Below are 17,491 nucleotides of genomic sequence, written 5' to 3'. Positions count from 1 at the left end.
TCTGTTCTTGCCAAGCCCAATCCCCTCTTGTGAACGCATCCAGACCAAGAAATGACGTTTGGAAATGCCGTCTGAGAAAAGCATCTCCAACTCACTCCAGATAAAAGCATGGCTAATTTGAAAGCCTCAGCTCTCACCACAGACGACACTGCACGCAGATAACACAACAGATCTCTGCCAGCGGGCTTGCCAGCAGCGGCATCTGAGCACGGCGCGTCTGTTGAGCGGCGCTCGATAAGCCTTCGCCAAGACTCCGGGAGCTGGCTGACGTCAGTAATCTGGCGACACGGCCGCCCTGTCGGCCCCCCAATTGGTGCCGTCGCGCCCGTGGTGCAGGACACGGCTGCAGTCTGCAGGCGGACACTGCAGCGGACACTGCAGCCAGCCAGGCTGCAGGCGCGTCCCGCCACGGCAGCGGTCGTGGGCGCGGCGTGAGAGCGCCACCGTTCAAAGAGTTCTTGGATGAGTTTGGCTCTGGAAGTCAAGTCAGGTTAATGAGCCGGGATTCTGGTGGAATCGGGATCAATTCAGAATGCTGGACCGTTCTCGAGGTCGAGTGATCTGGTAAATCGGCGAGAACTTGCGTTGTGGCATGCAGAGAATGCGAGTTTTTGGCGGAAAAATCGCTTTTCATAACCTCAGTGGGTCCAAACATTTAAAACCTGGCATTCGTCTGATTAAGATGCATGCAAAGAATCTGTCTAAACAACCGTTCCGTCTTGTGACAGAAATGCTGCACAGACACAAGCACGAGCATGAAACCATGTCACTTCGCGGCCTCATATTTCATCTTGGTGACGATTAATGGTAGGTATAAAAGTACTGTCAGTAGATTAATGATCTTAAGTCTTGTAATGCTACTGACTTGCCTGCTGTTGGAGACTTGTGCTAAAAGGTGGGGCGTAGGTCGGAAGAAGATTCGAGGTTAGGGATTTTAGGCGTTCGCCAAGATGAGGTGGGTAAAAAGAGAAAGAGAGAAGAGGGAAAACGGAGGCAACACGCGTACTCGACCGCTGCCGGTGACGCACTGAAAGAACTTCCAACCAAAGTGGTGTGAATACGAAAGAAGAGCTTAACATAGTTGCAAGCCGTGGGTGGTGCTGTAACACACGCACGTAATCACTCGTCTGCTCAACGTTGCGCAACTCCTTGATGTGTGGTACTTTTACGACCGCGAGTTTGAGGAAGGATGCCCGTTTCAAACCATACACTGCGGCCACATTGGCGGCGATGCCCTTGCTGGTGCCAGATGCTCTGCTGGACCTGCGCGTCTGGGCTCACCTGGACACGGGGCTGTGAATATCTGATTGGTGCCACCCAAACGACAGGCTCACGAGTGTGTGGGTGTAGTGAGGTCCCACCATATCAACAGGCTTTCAGTGGTATTGAGTGCCCCACCTTGCAGGCGAAAAATGTTTGGTACCCAGCGGGATCTGTGCGGAAAATCCGAGGAGGAACTAGGGATGTCGTGTGCAGGCAGTTCCCTCTCCCAGAACCACTATCAGAACACATACTCCGGGAGAACTACCCTATACTCGTGTCGTTTGAAGAGTTAACAGCAATGCTTTTTCTTCAGTCTGTAGGCGGCGCTAGAGTCCCAGCATTAAATACAAAATCCGGCGAGAGCGCGGTCAAATAGTCTACCGAGGGTGCTGATGATCGATACACAAAAGGCAAGCAGTGTATTGGTAAGCTGACGGCTTTTGACGAACGGTGCAGCATCTTATAAAGACGTTCATTCATGAACACAACACACAAATACAACCGGGGCTGTAAAAAAACAACACAATCTCCACACCATCCACATCACACGAGACCATTTGACATCCAGTTAGTGACGAATCGGTTAAAAACAATGCATCGAACGAGCCGTGTCGACAGGGCGCTTACCGCAGGGCCGAGCACTCCTGACCTCCCTGCTGTCCACACTACTAACCCGCCGTACGAGCAGACTTCCGGCGCACATGACGTCATCAATCAGCACCCGCTCACACCGGAGCTCACACTGGAGCCGCGCACGCGCTTGGACATCTGCCACATCTGCGGTGTCGCTATGGGGGCTAATCTGCGTGCCAATGACGCCGGTGACGGATCGGCCGCGGCGGTCGCGCGTCCTCTGACGCCATCACGTGCACACCCCGGCTGGGCGCGGGGGGCGGCGAGCGGCCCCCACACCCCGGCCGGGTGCGGGGGGCGGCGAGCGGCCCCGAACGATCGCCGGATCTCGCAGCAGACGGCGGACTGAGCGGGGACGCATTTCGGCGAGGGCGGATCCCCGTTGTTGATGGCCAAGCCACGAGGATCTCCGCATACGCTAGGAATTGAAACAAAGTGGGCAGTGAAGCTAATGAGGTTTTCCGCGCAATGAAAACGCGTGTCCATTCACTCGCTCACGAATCATACACTGAACATGGCGGATGGTCCGAAAGTTTGTTGCTCATCCAGCGCCGTTCTGCAATGCTATCGTTTCTTCCCATGCAATGAATAGAGCTTTACACAGGACCCACTGAGCGGGGGTTAAACCAGGGGTGTTGCTGATGGGAGTCTTGGACCACGTCACCCTCTGGAACCTTCCATGCCACCGCCGCCCTGGCGGTAGACGATGATCGTACTGTTCCGACGGTTTCATCACCCAAACCGATCTGTTGGACTCCCCGGGTCATCGGCTGCCCCCAGTCGATCTGCTTGGAACCCCCAGAGCGCCACTTTGACTCCCCGGATCATCGGCTACCCCAGTCGCGCAGCCCTGGCGACGCCCGTGGGTCCGACGGCTGCACTTGCAAGACGGATGAACAGCAGCCGTCCCGATGGCTACGAGGCACGCCCGCAAGCCGTCACGCTCACGCCGCCACTTACGGCGTGGTCGCCGGGGCGCGCGCCCACGCCAGACCGGCGCTGGCACCCGGACGGCTCGGGCCGCCTAGACGGGCGCCAGCGAGCGCGACGAAGCGAGACAAACGAGCGTCGCCGGCGGCCACAGCTCCACCGAGCCATACACCATCAGGCCGGGGCGGTGGACCGGGCGCCAGGGCCGGCGCGAAACGCGGGTCACAGACGCGACAGCGAAATATGACTGAGGTTCATCGGTGTCAGTCGGTTGACGCAGGACTGCGGTGGGTCGTATTGCGGTCCGACAGTTTCTGAGCACGCGGGGGCAGACACTCGCCGGGCACCACGACGCTTCCACTCGCTATTTTGGCTGGTGCCGGGGCTCAGTCCAGCTGTGCTCACTCACGCCCAGTCGGTGTTACGACCGCCGCCGCCTGCGTCAGTTTCGTCTCCGCGCCGGCAGCGTCAAACGCACGCCACAAACGCCACACCGTGCGTCAGGAGAAGCCGCCACCGCCAGCAGCCAGCGCCGGCCGGGGGCGGCGGAGCTGGCGCCGCTGCCCCTGCTTGCGGTCACGCTGTCCCGCACGACAGCCGAGCCGGCCGGCGGCGTCGTGTCCACCGGGGCGGGCCGCGCCGCCGAGTTCTCGGATCCCCGCCGCCGCTCCTCCGGCTCCGGCTTCGGATGTGGCTCCGGCTCCGGATCCGGCTCCAGCTCCAGCCCGCGGTGCTCGAGAGCCGGCTCCTCAGCAAGAGGTCGGTCACAGGGTAGCTCGTGCACCTAGTGTGAAGAGGGAGGTCACAGGTCAGTCTGCACCACTTTTCGTGCCTTCGTTTGTGCTCTGTGATACTCTCTCGTTCTCAGCATCGTTTAACAAGCGCCCGGGTGGCTGGTTGAATGCCCTCCGCTCGGGTAGGAGATCAATTTGGTACCACTGTGATCTCAGAAACTGATGGAGCCAGATATACCACATTACTTAGTCGGGTTGGCCTGTATGTCATCTACTTGTGTCAGAAGTTGCGATTCATAGGTCATGACCTTCGGGTCAAATCAAGTCAAACAATGTTACCTCTAAATTGGTGTTCAAAGTGCCCCGGTCTTCCCCATACAACCCCACTTTATCCTACAAACTTATTCTACTAAAAATGCCAGTGCTGTTCATAAAAGGTCAGTGACCTTGTTCGATCTTTAGAAGGTCATGGTGATCAAACACCCACGAGATTGTTTCGATTTTGAATTTTCAATGGGTGTCAGGGATCACGCCAGGCTGTATGTTCCTACAAGAAACTAAACGTGGATCTGGGTCACTTTAGGTCAGTGACTTTCTCTGACATTGAAGAAGTCCATAAACAATGTCTGTTATGGTCCCTGTCATCAAGAAATTCGAAATGAGCATCAGAAACTACATCATATCGAAGACCCTCCAGTAAAGAAGCAGATTAGTTTTGGCCTAGATCTATCCCTCATGCCTGACCCAAGGATAATTCAGTTATTTTGTAATCATAAATTAACTTGTGGAATTGTCTATGAAAGTATCTCGGAGACATATGGTTTGGTCTTATATTCCGTTGTCCTATCATATTAAACGGTGACCTAGAAACTGCCACTGCGGACAGCCACGGCCTGAACTTTGACCTGCCATAGGTCAGCGACCTTATGCAGTGTATTTAATTTTGTATGTCTAAATATCCGCTATTAAATTGCCTACAGCTATGCAAAATTTGGTTCCCACCAAGACATCCTCTGAAGGTGAGTTAATCAAGTGCACTTAGACCATCAAAACAACAAATTCAAAACCAGTGAGAATCAAGACCTAAAGAGCCTCTAAGGATTCAGGCCATGCTGCAGCTGTATCGGCATTTGAGGAACCATCGGAATCAGATGAAACCCATTCACAGCAGGCATAGTCCTTCACAGTTTGGCAGAGCTTATCCCGGCATAGGCCCCGCGGGATCATGCTCGGTGCTCGAGGCGGGCAACGTTTACCATTCGATCCGCACGAGCTCCGCGACAAATGCCCGTAAACATGGAGCGGGTGACTTCCCAGTCGCACCGTTGTCCGGCCTCAAAGCCCGCACGTCGCTACCTAATACGGCTTTCCATCGCATCGCCATCACCCACGCGGAGGGGGCCATCCCGACAGCACCGGTCACTCTCCACGCCGCCAGACCGCACCCCCGCCCGCTCAGGCGGGGGCGGTGTGCTCCGCCGCCCACCAGAGCGGCGGCGCCAAACGGTTGCGCCTCACTGCAAGCTTTTGGCACAACTGCACGCTGATTCACCCCGCTGCAAACACGCCGCTCAGCGGGCAAGTGCCCGGATTCCAGCGGCGCTATTTGACATGGAGTAACACCGAATTGGCCTCGATTCGGGCGGCCCCGGCCCGGTAGCCGGCCGCACTGGCAGCCGCCGGTAGCGCGGCCGTCCGACCCCGAGCGGCGCCGGCGACACCAAGATGATGACGCGTGATGAACGTGGGCGCTTCGGCCCGGGGACCTAATGTATGTTCCATTTCTATGGAACGTGTCGGCTGCGCTCTGATCAGCAAGACGGCTCATCAGACACGCGCTACTATGAGGTATCCCAGGCAGCCACACTGTCGCCTACCCGGAAGTGCGTGCCACGCTGTCGCCTACCCGGAAGTGCATCTGTCTATCCCTCATCCCCTATATCCCTTGTCCTATCTTCATCACCATCAGTCGGCCGCCCCCCCCCCCTCCCCTGCGGTGAGATCAGTCGACCGGCCGGCCTTTCCACACCAAGAGTTCTAACAGGCGGGTGCTGCTGCCGTTACCTTACGATCCGACGATCGGGCAACCCTTTTACTACATCTTGGGCTTCAGCAGTCGCATGCTGCTTTCCTTACCTCACGGTCTGAGAGCGTCCCCCCTTGCTGTGAGACGATAAAGACGTAAAGACATGGAGACATTTGGCCAACAAAGAGCCACAAAGGCCCATCGAGGTTAGTCTTCCTCAGGTGCCGTACACATCTTCAAAACTAATCTTACAACCTGGCCTGCATGAATTTGGCTATAAATGAAATCTTGACACCAATAGAACTTGTCCAAACGGTTTTGGAATGCTGCTAGGGAAGAACTTCCTATAACTTCGTTTGTCAACCCTTTCCAACGGGTCACTTTTCAGGTCCATGAGCCATGTTCCTTTTCCTGTCTTAAGGAGAAAGGAGACCCTCCATACTTCGTCACGTTGAGGAGGGCGGGGGGGGGGGGGGTTCAATACGTCAGACCACGACTTCCAAAATCTTTGACAGCGCGCTATATAGAAGGATACGAGCCGAAAAAGCTATTTTGTGTCAGATTGCGGTTTTCACTCGTTCATGAAAATGACCAAGCGGAGAAAAACATGTTCGATCTAAACGTTTACGTCGTGGAACCTTACACGGCATCAGCTGTAGTTCCATTTGACGAAACCGTACTACTGACATCTAGCAGTGACCGCGCCGCCCCCACCTTGAGGTCCATGAGTCGGACAGGCGGCCCGATACCGAGGGTACTCGTCTCGAGCGCCGGGTCGGGCGTGGGCGGCGCCTCCAGCCGGGGCGGCACCGTGCCGCCATCCATGTAGCAGACCGTGCTGTCCAGGGCGGCCTGCACGTGCGCCGAGGCCGTCTGCACGCGCAGCCGCAGCAGCCAGGCCAGGCGACAGTCACAGTGCAGGTTGTTGTCTGCGGCAGAGCGAGCGACGGTCGCGGCGTGTCTCTGGCGTCATTGGTGTGCTGGAGCCGAGGACAGAACTGTGGGGTTTGCATCGCTATCTTATTAGTTATCGTGCACAGGAGCTCGGTTGGAGTCCACACCGCCAATGTCATCATAAACATCAGCAAACTCATCGGCCGCGCTATCGGCAGCATGGTCCATATCGTCGGTGTTGAGCAGAGCGAGTTGTGATAGCGTCGGTGTCGAGCAAAGCATAGTTGGTCCACAACACTTCGAGGTTAGTCTTGCCAGATGCTCTGCACCCATCAAGGAGCATTCAGAGATTGCGTTGGCTACAAATGACGTCATAGCACATGCCATCCATGCACATACCAGACTTTTGCACGGTGCGCATGATCTATTAACAACAAACAACATCGTAAATTCTGCTCATTAGCATGTTATGCTCGGCAGGAAACGCTGAGCGCCCCCTAATTCGCTCAGTGTTGAAGGCTGGACAGTTTATCATCGGCACACTCTTCGCCACTTAGGTCATACTTAAGTTGCTCCCCGGCTTTGCAGTCAGCGAAGTGCCATGCCGTTCTCAGACGTTTGTTCTGGCCGGTGGCCATCTCGAGCCTCCCCCGCCCCACATCCACCCGTCCTCACAGCATGCGTCTCAAGGCAACGGGTCAAGAACAGAGGTCACAGCGCGCCCGCCGCGTGCCGCATCGCTCCCTCGCGCGCGCGTGCGCAGTGACCCTGGCCGGCCGCTCGACAGCCCGAAGCAGTGAACGCTTGTAACATAGCTATCTGAAGCCTGGAGAGCTCAGCTCACCCCGCCATGGTCTGGTGCCATGGTCAGGTCAGGTCGGGTCAGCTCAGGTCACGTCTGTCTGAAGCGGGCCAGGATGCAGAGGGTGCAGTCCGAGCGGCAAAGGACAGGTGAACTCAGTGTTGGTGAAGACGTGCTTCTTTCGATCAAAAGGAGATCTCAATTCCAATGCAGAGTAGCGCCGCTGCAGGCGTATCGTCATTTGTTACAATAGCAACATATAATCCGTGTGAGCGTCAAATGCCTGTAGGCTGCGCGTCGACAAATTGGGTGGTACATTATTGATAACTATATCTCCGGCTCGATTCGTATACCTCCGGCTTTGCCTGTGTACCATACCATATCTCCGGCTCCATTTGTATACTTCCGGTTCCGCTTGTATATCATACGATATCTCCGGCCCCATTTGTATATCTCCGGCTCTGCTTGTATACCATACGATATCACCGGCTCCATTTGTACACCTCCGGCTCTGCTTGTATGCCATACGGTATCTGCGGCTCCATTTGTATGCCTCCGGCTCTGCCTGTGTACCATACAATATCTCTGGCTCCATTTGTATACCTCCGGCTCTGCTTGTATGCCATACGATATCTCCGGCTCCGTTTGTATACTTCCGGTTCCGCTTGTATATCATACGATATCTCCGGCTCCAGATGTATACCTACAGCTCTGCTTGTATACCATACGATATCACCGGCTCCATTTGTATACCTCCGGCTCTGCTTGTATGCCGTACGATATCTCCGGTTCAACTTGTGCTCCGTAATAGCGGTCTTTCACCGGGAGTGTCCAGGGTAGCGAGATGTAACGCCATGTCATTAGTTTAAGGGGGTGAACAGAGGTCCGTGTTTTGGCGCCTCTCACCTGGCTGACTGGCCGTTGTCTGGCACCACGGTCCGCGTGCCAGAATTGGGCTGCGTCTGGGCGGGACGGGCGCCAGCGGCCGACGCCCAAACCTGGGCCCAGACCACTGGCTCACACCTGACCGGAAGCCGAGGCTGATGCTGCCAGCGTGGCCCGGCGTGACACAGTGTCAGGGTCGTCTCCCGACAAGGAGACGGGAGGACGTCTCCTCACAGGGAGATGTCCCCGCGAGCATCTCGAGGGGGTGGCGTTGCGCCTGCGTGAGTTGCTCCGCTCTCCCTGCTCCATGTTTCGATCTTCGATGTGAAGAGGGAAACGGGGCGCAGGGTCATCTGCGTCTACACACTGTGTCAGCAGCGCAGGAATGCGCCTCGTCCTGTCATGTTTATGGCGCACGTCGCTGATGTCCGTCACCGCGACCGTAGCGGCTACACGATCACATTCTGTGTCAGCAGTGGCGCGGCCGAGTCCAGAGTCTGCACGCGCCGCCGGTCTCCAACGCTCGGCGGCCGGCCAGTCAACCGCATAATGTCCCATCAGGCCCGAAACCGGAGCCGAGTGACTTCATTCACCAACAACGAGGCTGGCCTCGTCTGGCGCGGCGCCGGCTCGGTGGTGGTCATTCGGCGAGCGGACCGCCCATCCGCAGCCGATTTTATACCCCATTAAACGTCCGAGTTCGGAGCTTCTGACAAGCTGCTGCGATGCGGTCGGATCGTCGAGCGTGCGTGAGGAGATCAGGGTCCTACGCACAACCAAGGCGACACGAGGTGTGCTGTCCGGGTCACCGGGGGCACGCAAAGGTCAAAGTTGCAGCAGATCTGTGACCTGCCGTCTCAGGTCACGTGGGCGGTTCGCCTCTCGCAGCAGCTGATCGCTGCAGACCCTGACCTGGGGGCACGGAGGGGGGAGGTGGGGGGGGGGGGGCCCGTCCAGCAGGCGTCCTCCTCGCATGTGGCATCGTCTGGAAGGGGTACGTCACCTCATGGCATGCCTCGTCACACGCCGCTGTCGCAAGGTCACTGCGAGGGCGGCGAGACAGCCGAGGACATGCCGGTTGGATGACGGAGCAGCAGTGAGACCCCAGTCTGACGAGTTGACTCCCACACACGGTCACGGTGCCTGTCGTCTGGCAAAACGTCGTTCAACTTCGGCTAATGAAGGCAGGTGAAGTCAACATGGACTTCCATCTTACGCGCGCGCGATAAATGGGCACAATTAAGCGGAGCCCCCTCAACCGACGGCGTGCGTTCTCAAGCGCGGGATCAGACGCGGTGGGAAGCCGCGCAGCTGTTCCACCACGGACATGTGAATTTGGAGTGCCACGTTTATTGCGAGGACTAATAACCTCAGCACCGCGCCGCTGCACCGGTGCAATTAAAATTACCTTTTGGATAGTCTTTTAAAAGATACATACACAGACATACAAACAAAAATCGCAAACAGGTCCATGATGCGAGTTGTGTGACGAACACAGCAGAGTAGGCCGAAGCCGTTTCGTGGAAAAGCCGGTCAGCCACGTCAAGTAGGCAGGGTCGCAGTGCACGTGATATTCAGAGTTCCTACGACCCCCGAACGTAAGTCTCCGGCCAGCCATGAAGCAGGAAATACAGATAATAAATTCACCGCCCTCCAGCCATATCATGTTCATTGAAAACCATCTAATGACGCGAGGGCAACAGGCACGATTAATGCCGCCATGTGTGAATAAATAGCCCGCAGTTGTGGACAGCTAGCGCCCGGGTATCAGCTCCAACAGCAGGAGAATGCGGCGTGTGAATGATGCATCACGCGGCATGGATCGCATCACAAGCGTCAGCTCCGCTGATTTACCCATCGAACCATAAACGTGTGTCGCACACCCCGGCTAAGCATGGCTGGGAGTAAAATGCAGACCACACAGTGAGTCCACGCATGAAGCAACGATTTCTCTTGGCCTGAAGTTTATTGGATTCTTCCGTTAGGCACGTCTTCGAACAAACAACCAGGTCGGAGGGCTGACGTGTTCACACCCGAGCCATGGTTTCCGTGCCTCGGTCTCTTAATAAGGCTAGGTACGTCATAAACAGAGGGGTAATAATACATAAAATATGAATAGAATAAAGGATGAATAGAGGACAGAAGAAAGAGCCTGATGGAAGGCCTGAGGCGTTGCCATTTATACCTGGATATTGAATACAGCTGGCGAGGCGGTGAATAGGAAGCGAGAGGGAGAGAGATGGAGGGGGGATACGGGAGAAAGAGGGAGACAGAAGGAAAAAACGGACGTGGAGGAGAGAAATAAAAATATACGACAGGTGACAACCACATAAATGAGGAGGATCGACTCGATCAAAACGACACGAATATGGCAACAATGCGAAACGGTGCTATTACGTTTGTTTCTAGTGTGGCCGGCTAGTTTAAAAGATATACACAATCTGACATGCTGATAGCAAAAACATACAAAACAGAGACGAGACACCACCACGACGAATGAGGCAGAGACGAATCACACCACAACGACGAAAACAAAGTAGTAGGAATGTCCCTCGAGACCGGTGATAAAGTAAGAGGAACGAGGCGAGCCAAGCCAGTTTGTTCCCTGCCGCAGCAGACAGACATGGACCGCTGCTGAAAGGGCCTGGGCCTGGCAAAAGATACAGTTGTGTTTATCCACACGGCAGCGCACAAACGTTATGGCAGTGATAGCAAGCAGCTTTTAACCCTAATCAAACCCGAACAACGAAACATCATCGATTTTCGCTGTGTCTTCGGTCGCAATGACGTGGACTACAGCGCTGTTATGACATGGTTGTTACGATACCCCTACATCCTGTCTGCCCTGATGAAGTAACTGGAAATGTAGCTTCAGTGACCCGGCCAGGCCCGGCCCATCACGCCATTCTCAGACTCATATATTTGCAACCATTGATCGCATCCCCATGACACTTACAGCAACTAGTAGCGAAATTGTTCCACAAGTTATGCAGCGAGATTTTTGAGACGCTTGGATTGCGAGTTGTTTGATAAAATAGCATATTTCTGTTACTTTGAAACATCACCACCACTTCACATTTTCTTCTGTTAAACGTGGAAAAACAACCTTTTCGAATAATACAGAGCTGAAAAACAAGGATCTAAGACGTGTGCAGGGATAAGTCGGGGACCCGGCACCAAGCGCCATACGACTAACCACTTCTGACGGAGCAGAAAACGACAGTCATGCTGTCAAACGTGAGTGTCGAGCCAATGCATACCGACTCCCAGGCGCAATCGTGGAGGAGCCACAGATCCGGCCGCTCTAGAATTGACAGAGGTGATTGGCCTCTGCGCACCGCGTTTCGGGCGTCTCAGCGGATGCTTCAGCGGGCGACTCGGCGGGTGTTTCAGCAGGCGTTTCAGCGGGAGCCCCAGCGGGCATCTCAGCGGACTTCTCAGCACGCGTTTGAGCGAGTGTTTCAGCGGGCGTTTCAGCGGGCGTTTCAGCGAACGTCTGGGCGGGCGCCTGAGCGAGCATCTCAGCGGGTGTCTCAGCAGGCGTCTTAGAGGACATCCCAGCGGATGTTTCAGCGGGCGTGTTAGAGGACATCTCAGCGGATGTTTCAGCGGATGTTTCAGCGGGCGTCTCAGCGGGCGTCTCAGCCAGCGGGCGTTTCAGCGGGGTGCAGCGCCACGCGGATCGGCCGCGGCCTCCGCCGATTGTTTGAGCGCGCGTGACCCGACACCCGTGCTGTTTGGCCGGGGCTCGGCCGCCGGTGGGACCGACACGGCCCCGGCCCAGGCCCGCCACAGTGACTCACGCTGCACGCGGTGCACTACAGCTCGGGCGGAGAGCAGCGAGCGCCTCGACTCGCCGGCCCGGCGGCCCCGGCGTGCGGCAGATGTGCCCCGGGCCGAGAGCAAATCGGAATGACTGCCGTCAGTCTGGCCCGGTCGACTTCTCTCCCCCTCCCCGTTCCAGTAAGTGGGAGCTCTCGCTGCTGTGAGGCTGCATATATTCCTCATAAGGTGTATGCGCCAGATAGCAACAGTGACATAATGCTGACATAGGCATCCAAAAATAACAATCGGGGTCGAAATCCCGGTTTCTGATCCCATTTTTAGTGGACACGCCATGCAGTCCTGTCAGAGGATACAGAAGGTTCAAAGTCAGGCGCTTTTCTGCGTGTTAAAGGCGTACTGTAGGCTTTTAACCCGTGTGGGCTATATTTAGTGGTTTGGCGAACCAAGCACAAGCACAAATGTTTCTACTGCTCGAGCAGCACGGACTACGAGGGTTAAGCAGGCATTTGTCGCAAATCAATGAGTTTAAATTGGTATTCATACCTCTATCCGCGACCCTAAGCAGTTTGCTTGCTTTTGCGGTGTAAAAAGTCACACCGGATGAAGCAGACGGACTTTTGGCGGTGATGCTCACGTTTACATTTCACACCCAGCATGTTCCATAAATCAGTCTGAAAAACCGCGCGCCATAACCTCGCTAGACTATCTTTCAAACTGGCTGTTCATAGCGGACTTCGCGAGATACCGCACCGACACTGACTTCCGTTGTTTCACGCGCCAGACCCGAAGCCGCGGGACGCTCAGAAGGCCGGGCGGCCGCGGGCGCGACAGGTGAGCGGCGCCCGGGCAGGGCAGGGGTGTGTCCCCGGGGGAGCGGCCATGTGTGGTCCCGCCTGCCAATGTCAACAGCTGTCTGACCCCGGCCCCCTCCGGTCTGCGGGGGAGGGGAAGCTGGGGGGGGGGGGGGGGGGCGGGCGGCTACTGCATGCTCGTCACGATCAAAACAGTGCATCAGACCGGTGCTGAATCAGCCCTGTGAGGGAGGCAGTAGACTGCCTGCGGGTTTGGATGATGTGTGGAATTGTTGAGTGCGCTTACAATAAATAAATGACAAGTGTTCTGGTCTGACAAGGGGCAATTTGAGCACCTTAACAAGAGGCTGTCGGTGACACATCTTGTCACCTTACGACGACGTAAGACGACTTGCACCTTACGACGACGTTCCTACAGAAAGACTATCATCTCTGACGACTCTGACGGCATCTGACGACTCTGACGGCCTCCGACTAAGTCATCATAAACCGTGTGTAAAACCATATCTACGACTGGAAATGTCCGCAGACAATTCTCATCGTGAATGTTTCGTTAAGAAGTTAGGACAGTGAGCAGGGCCCAACCCACGCAAGAGGACGGGGAAAGATCAGAAGTATCCCAGCTTCTCGGAACTTGGCCTTAGGCGCATTAACGCCGCACGGAATTCAACGCCTTAGAATCCCTAGATTTGTCCGACTGTTGACCCTGATGGTCAAGACCGGATGGAAGACGGCGAGTACGGCCAGATACGATAGCGCTTATCACAAGTAAGTGTGAGTGTGTAGGTAAGTGCGTGTTATGTAGATACTCGACGCATGTCAGGCGTTGGAACTGCCAAAACAGCTTTCCTAGAAAGTGACGTTTTTGGCATTGCATTGGGCGATGCCCGTTACGATTGACACGTCAAATAGCATCTATCTACACGACACAGCATACACTGGTCGCCAACCAGTACACTGGTCCACCTACATACACTACATACTACATGCACTGGTCCACCTACGACCTCCGCTAGTCCTGAGTGCATGGTATCTGTCCTCCCTCCTTCTCACAAACGTCTGATGCGCGCTCGCCAAACCTCAGCGGGCGCAGCTCGGTTCGCCGGACCGCTGCAGTCGACAGGCGAGGTCCCCTGACGGCTCGCGAATCCCGGGTCGGGAGCTGTTTGTGTTGGAGGCCGGACAGCCGGCCCGTCAGAGCCAACCACTCGCTACACGCTGCCCCGCCGAGACACGCCTGGTGAAGCCAGGGTCACGGACACTCCCGCGTGACTACGCCAAGGAAGGTCGGGTAGTCCCCACTCGGCACACGCTGCCCAGCCGAGGCACACCTGGTGAGGCCAGGGTCACGGGCACTCCCGCGTGACTACGCCAAGGAAGGTCGGGTAGTCCCCACTCGGCACACGCTGCCCAGCCGAGGCACGCCTGGTGAGGCCAGGGTCACGGACACTCCCCGTATGACTATATCAAGGTCGGATGGTGCTCGCTCGACATCGCCGTGCTAACGGACGGTCCACGAAAACCAAACTACAAAATCAGGGTCGCAATCCCTGATCCGACCCTCACACGCGCTCCACGTTACCACAGACGGGTCACAGACGGGTATCCATCCTACCACACAGGGGTCACAGACAGTACCTGTCGGACTCAATTCGTGTCACCGATGCCCCCCCCCCCCCCACACTTACCAGTCATGAACGGTCAACAGCTCACTACATCTGGGTCATGGACAGTGCTTCCTCAACACACCTGTGCCACGGATGATCCCCAGCTGACCGCATCAGATCGACAAAGGATAAAGGGCTACATGTGTAACATTGCCAAGCCTAAAACCACGGGTTTTCCCAGCATTATCGGACCGGATTGCGGTTGTTCAACGGTGATCGGAATCCGAAATGAAATGAACTAAAAGATGGGTAGAGTCGGGCCAACTTATAATCCGGCATACCAAGGGCTCTGTGCGTCATGCACTTTCCTGGTGTCATACCGAAGGCGCTGTGCGTCATGCACTTTCCTGGTGTCATACCGAAGGCTCTGTGCGTCATGCACTTCATTGGTGTCATGTGGGACGCACCAGTTTCATGTTCCATCATAATAATGGGCACGTTCCCATTGAAAGCTTTTCCACCTCAGTTACTCGGTTTATCACGTTCAGCCGATCCGCGGCCAACACCCGACACCACCTTTCTTACGGCTGCAGCTGCTGCGCCCGACGCTAGCGAACTGTGACGAATCACGCACGGCGCGTGCGGCAGCCGCGGCGCGCGGCGAGCGGCTGGGTCGGCACGGCGCGCCGGTGCGGGCGCGGGCGCAGGGCAGGGGCCTGCTCGGTCGGCACGCCACACAGAGCGTGTTTTATGGCGAGCTGCCCTTCTCCGCCATGGTCTGTGGACCGCCTCACCCTACTACCAACCGCCCGGGCTACATTGATTTCCCTGAGGAGCCGGGCTTGCAAACGACCCGGGACTTTGTTCCTGAGGAATGGCTCACCTACGGATTTCTGAGCAAGCGATCTTTCCGGTGAAGCCGTGACGTCACTATCTTGCCACCTGAGGTGCTTCTGCCCAACGTCGGAGCCAGGGTGCACACCGGGGCACCTTAAACCCTGGCGACCCCGCTACCAATACCATGGGATGACAGTCGTAACTGGGTATCCCGCTGTTCGCAAGGTGCCGGCGGAATGCCAACAGTGGCAAAGTGCGTGGCTCAAATGGCCATCTTGTTCAATGGGTACCATCTGGCCCAGAATAACTGCTAAATGTGTCGAAGTGAAAGCGGGCAATGGGAGATGTAGAAGTGGAAGTGTTGAGGCGTTGAGACCAGGCGTCCGTACGGAAAATGAGAAATACCTGGTGTGGTGTAGTGGAAGCATCCGGTGCAGAAACCTGGTGTAGCTCTTTTTTCTGGTGGGAGATACAGGGTGCCCCGGACAGCACGCCTTCAAGGGTGTTAGATGCAACATTTTCCTCCCCAAAATCCTCACGGTCTCCGAAAATGTCACCGAATGGCACCGTCAACGCAGGTCTACTCAGATATTCTAACAGCGCTAAAATATTGGGGGTGCATGCAGATAACGTGGCGCGTGACCGCGACCGGCAGCTAAGAAGAGACGGCTACTGAACCGCGCTTTCTGTTCGTGGCAAGAACAGATCGGCAAAAACGGCAAGAGCTGATCTCTGACTTCGCGCCGTACAGTCCCCAAACGTTGTGTGTGAATGACATTGATAGGTTGCTGCACACAACATGACACGTACCGAGTGTGAGAAAGTGATCGAGGAATTTGGTTGTAATTGCGTGAAAAGATACGCCATTTTTCAGACGGATGGTGCAGATTCGCTTACCTTGCACGAAAAGGTACATGGTGATGTTCTTCATGTTGTCCAAGATAGGTGAGAACGAGGTTTCTTCCATGGTATCCAGCACATTTTGCTGAATGTCCAAATAGAAAACACCAGTAGCATCTTGAAATGTTCCCGGAAGGATATTGAGCAGCTTATTATCATAAAGATTCAACCTCATCAAATTCCTCAAACCGACAAGACCCTTTTCACTGATGTACTTGATGCGATTTTCTTGCAGGTCCAAGTCCTTCAGCTTCGACAGCGTGGCGAACGTGTCGTCCTCAATAGACTCCAGCAAGTTGCGATGCAGGTCCAATCTTTCCAGCTCTCGCAGACCCTTGAACGTACCGTGCGAGACTTGCTCCAGGCTATTGTCGAATAGTTCCAGCTCCTTTAGCCGGCCCAAGCCACCGAAAGCGTTGTTTCTGATCTTAGACAAACTGTTACGGTCCAGATACAGCTGCTTCAGCTTGGGGAGGTTCTTGAACACGTGCCGGCCAAGCTCCTTGAGCTTGTTCTTGCCGAGGTTGAGCCGGGTCAGATTGGATAGGTTGCTGAATGCGTGTTTGCCCAGGTGTTCGATGGCGTTACTGGTCAGCACCAGCTCCGCCAAGCTGCTGGAGCTGGCGAAGGCGTCGCCCCGGAGTCTCCTGATGGCGGCGTTCTTTAGCTCAAGCAACCACAGCTGCTTGGTATAAGACAGCACTCGCCTGGGCACGTAGGTGAGGCTGCCGTCGCCTCGCAGGTTGATGGTGAGGCGGCGGAGGTTCACCTGGTGGTGGAACGTGTCCCACAGAGTGTCGTTGCGGTGAGTGTCGTCGTAGATCCAGCAGTTGCCGATCTCTGCCTGGTTCTGCTGCAGGAAGTCGCAGTAGCAGTACATGGTGTTTGACAAGGTCTTCAGGTCGCACACATTCTCTAGAGCGTCCAGGTCCTGTGGCGATAGCGCACGCGCATCTTCGGCTGCAGCAACGCCAATCAGGGCCGATGCCAAGCTCAGCAGAAACCCGCAGCACACGAGTGACCCCTGAAACAAATGCGCCCTTGTCAGTGCGCTCATGATAGTGTTAGCCACACGCATCGCATCGTTGTGCTCCTGACAGGGACTGCGATGTTGAATACAGGGTGCCGCATGGATATCTATTGTGACATTTTGGCAGATGTACATAGCTAACGGAGGTTTGCCTTGGATGTGGCAGAGGCGCACGCCAGAAACTGCCATCTGTCGGCTGAATTGAGCACTTATTGCTTGTGCGATAAAACGAGTCAAGAGGGATTTTCATGGAGTAACGAGGACTTTGTCATATAAGTAGCTGCGCGGATTCCTCCAATACCAACGAACAGACGTAAAGTCATGTATACTACGCTGTCTTTCACACGCCGGG

The 17,491-nt window shown here is 55.6% G+C and overlaps 1 protein-coding gene across 1 annotated transcript; it reads right to left on the bottom strand.

The window, feature by feature from the left end:
• Positions 1 to 2,053: 2,053 nt before the first annotated feature.
• On the bottom strand, positions 2,054 to 17,133 carry LOC119106279 (connectin; the record flags this gene model as incomplete). Its single annotated transcript, XM_037229891.1, is given in 3 exon segments — positions 2,054 to 3,610; positions 6,301 to 6,515; positions 16,107 to 17,133. Coding segments are annotated over 3 exon segments (1,584 nt in total), but the record flags the coding sequence as incomplete, so codon positions are not given.
• Between the last annotated feature and the right edge of the window lie 358 nt (positions 17,134 to 17,491).

Source organism: Pollicipes pollicipes, unplaced genomic scaffold, assembly GCF_011947565.3.
Source record: "Pollicipes pollicipes isolate AB1234 unplaced genomic scaffold, Ppol_2.1 Scaffold_6138;HRSCAF=7277_pilon_pilon_pilon, whole genome shotgun sequence".
NCBI classification, from domain to species: domain Eukaryota; kingdom Metazoa; phylum Arthropoda; class Thecostraca; order Pollicipedomorpha; family Pollicipedidae; genus Pollicipes; species Pollicipes pollicipes.
The sequence above is the reverse complement of the archived record's forward strand: the minus strand, read 5'-3'. Positions and strand labels throughout refer to the sequence as shown.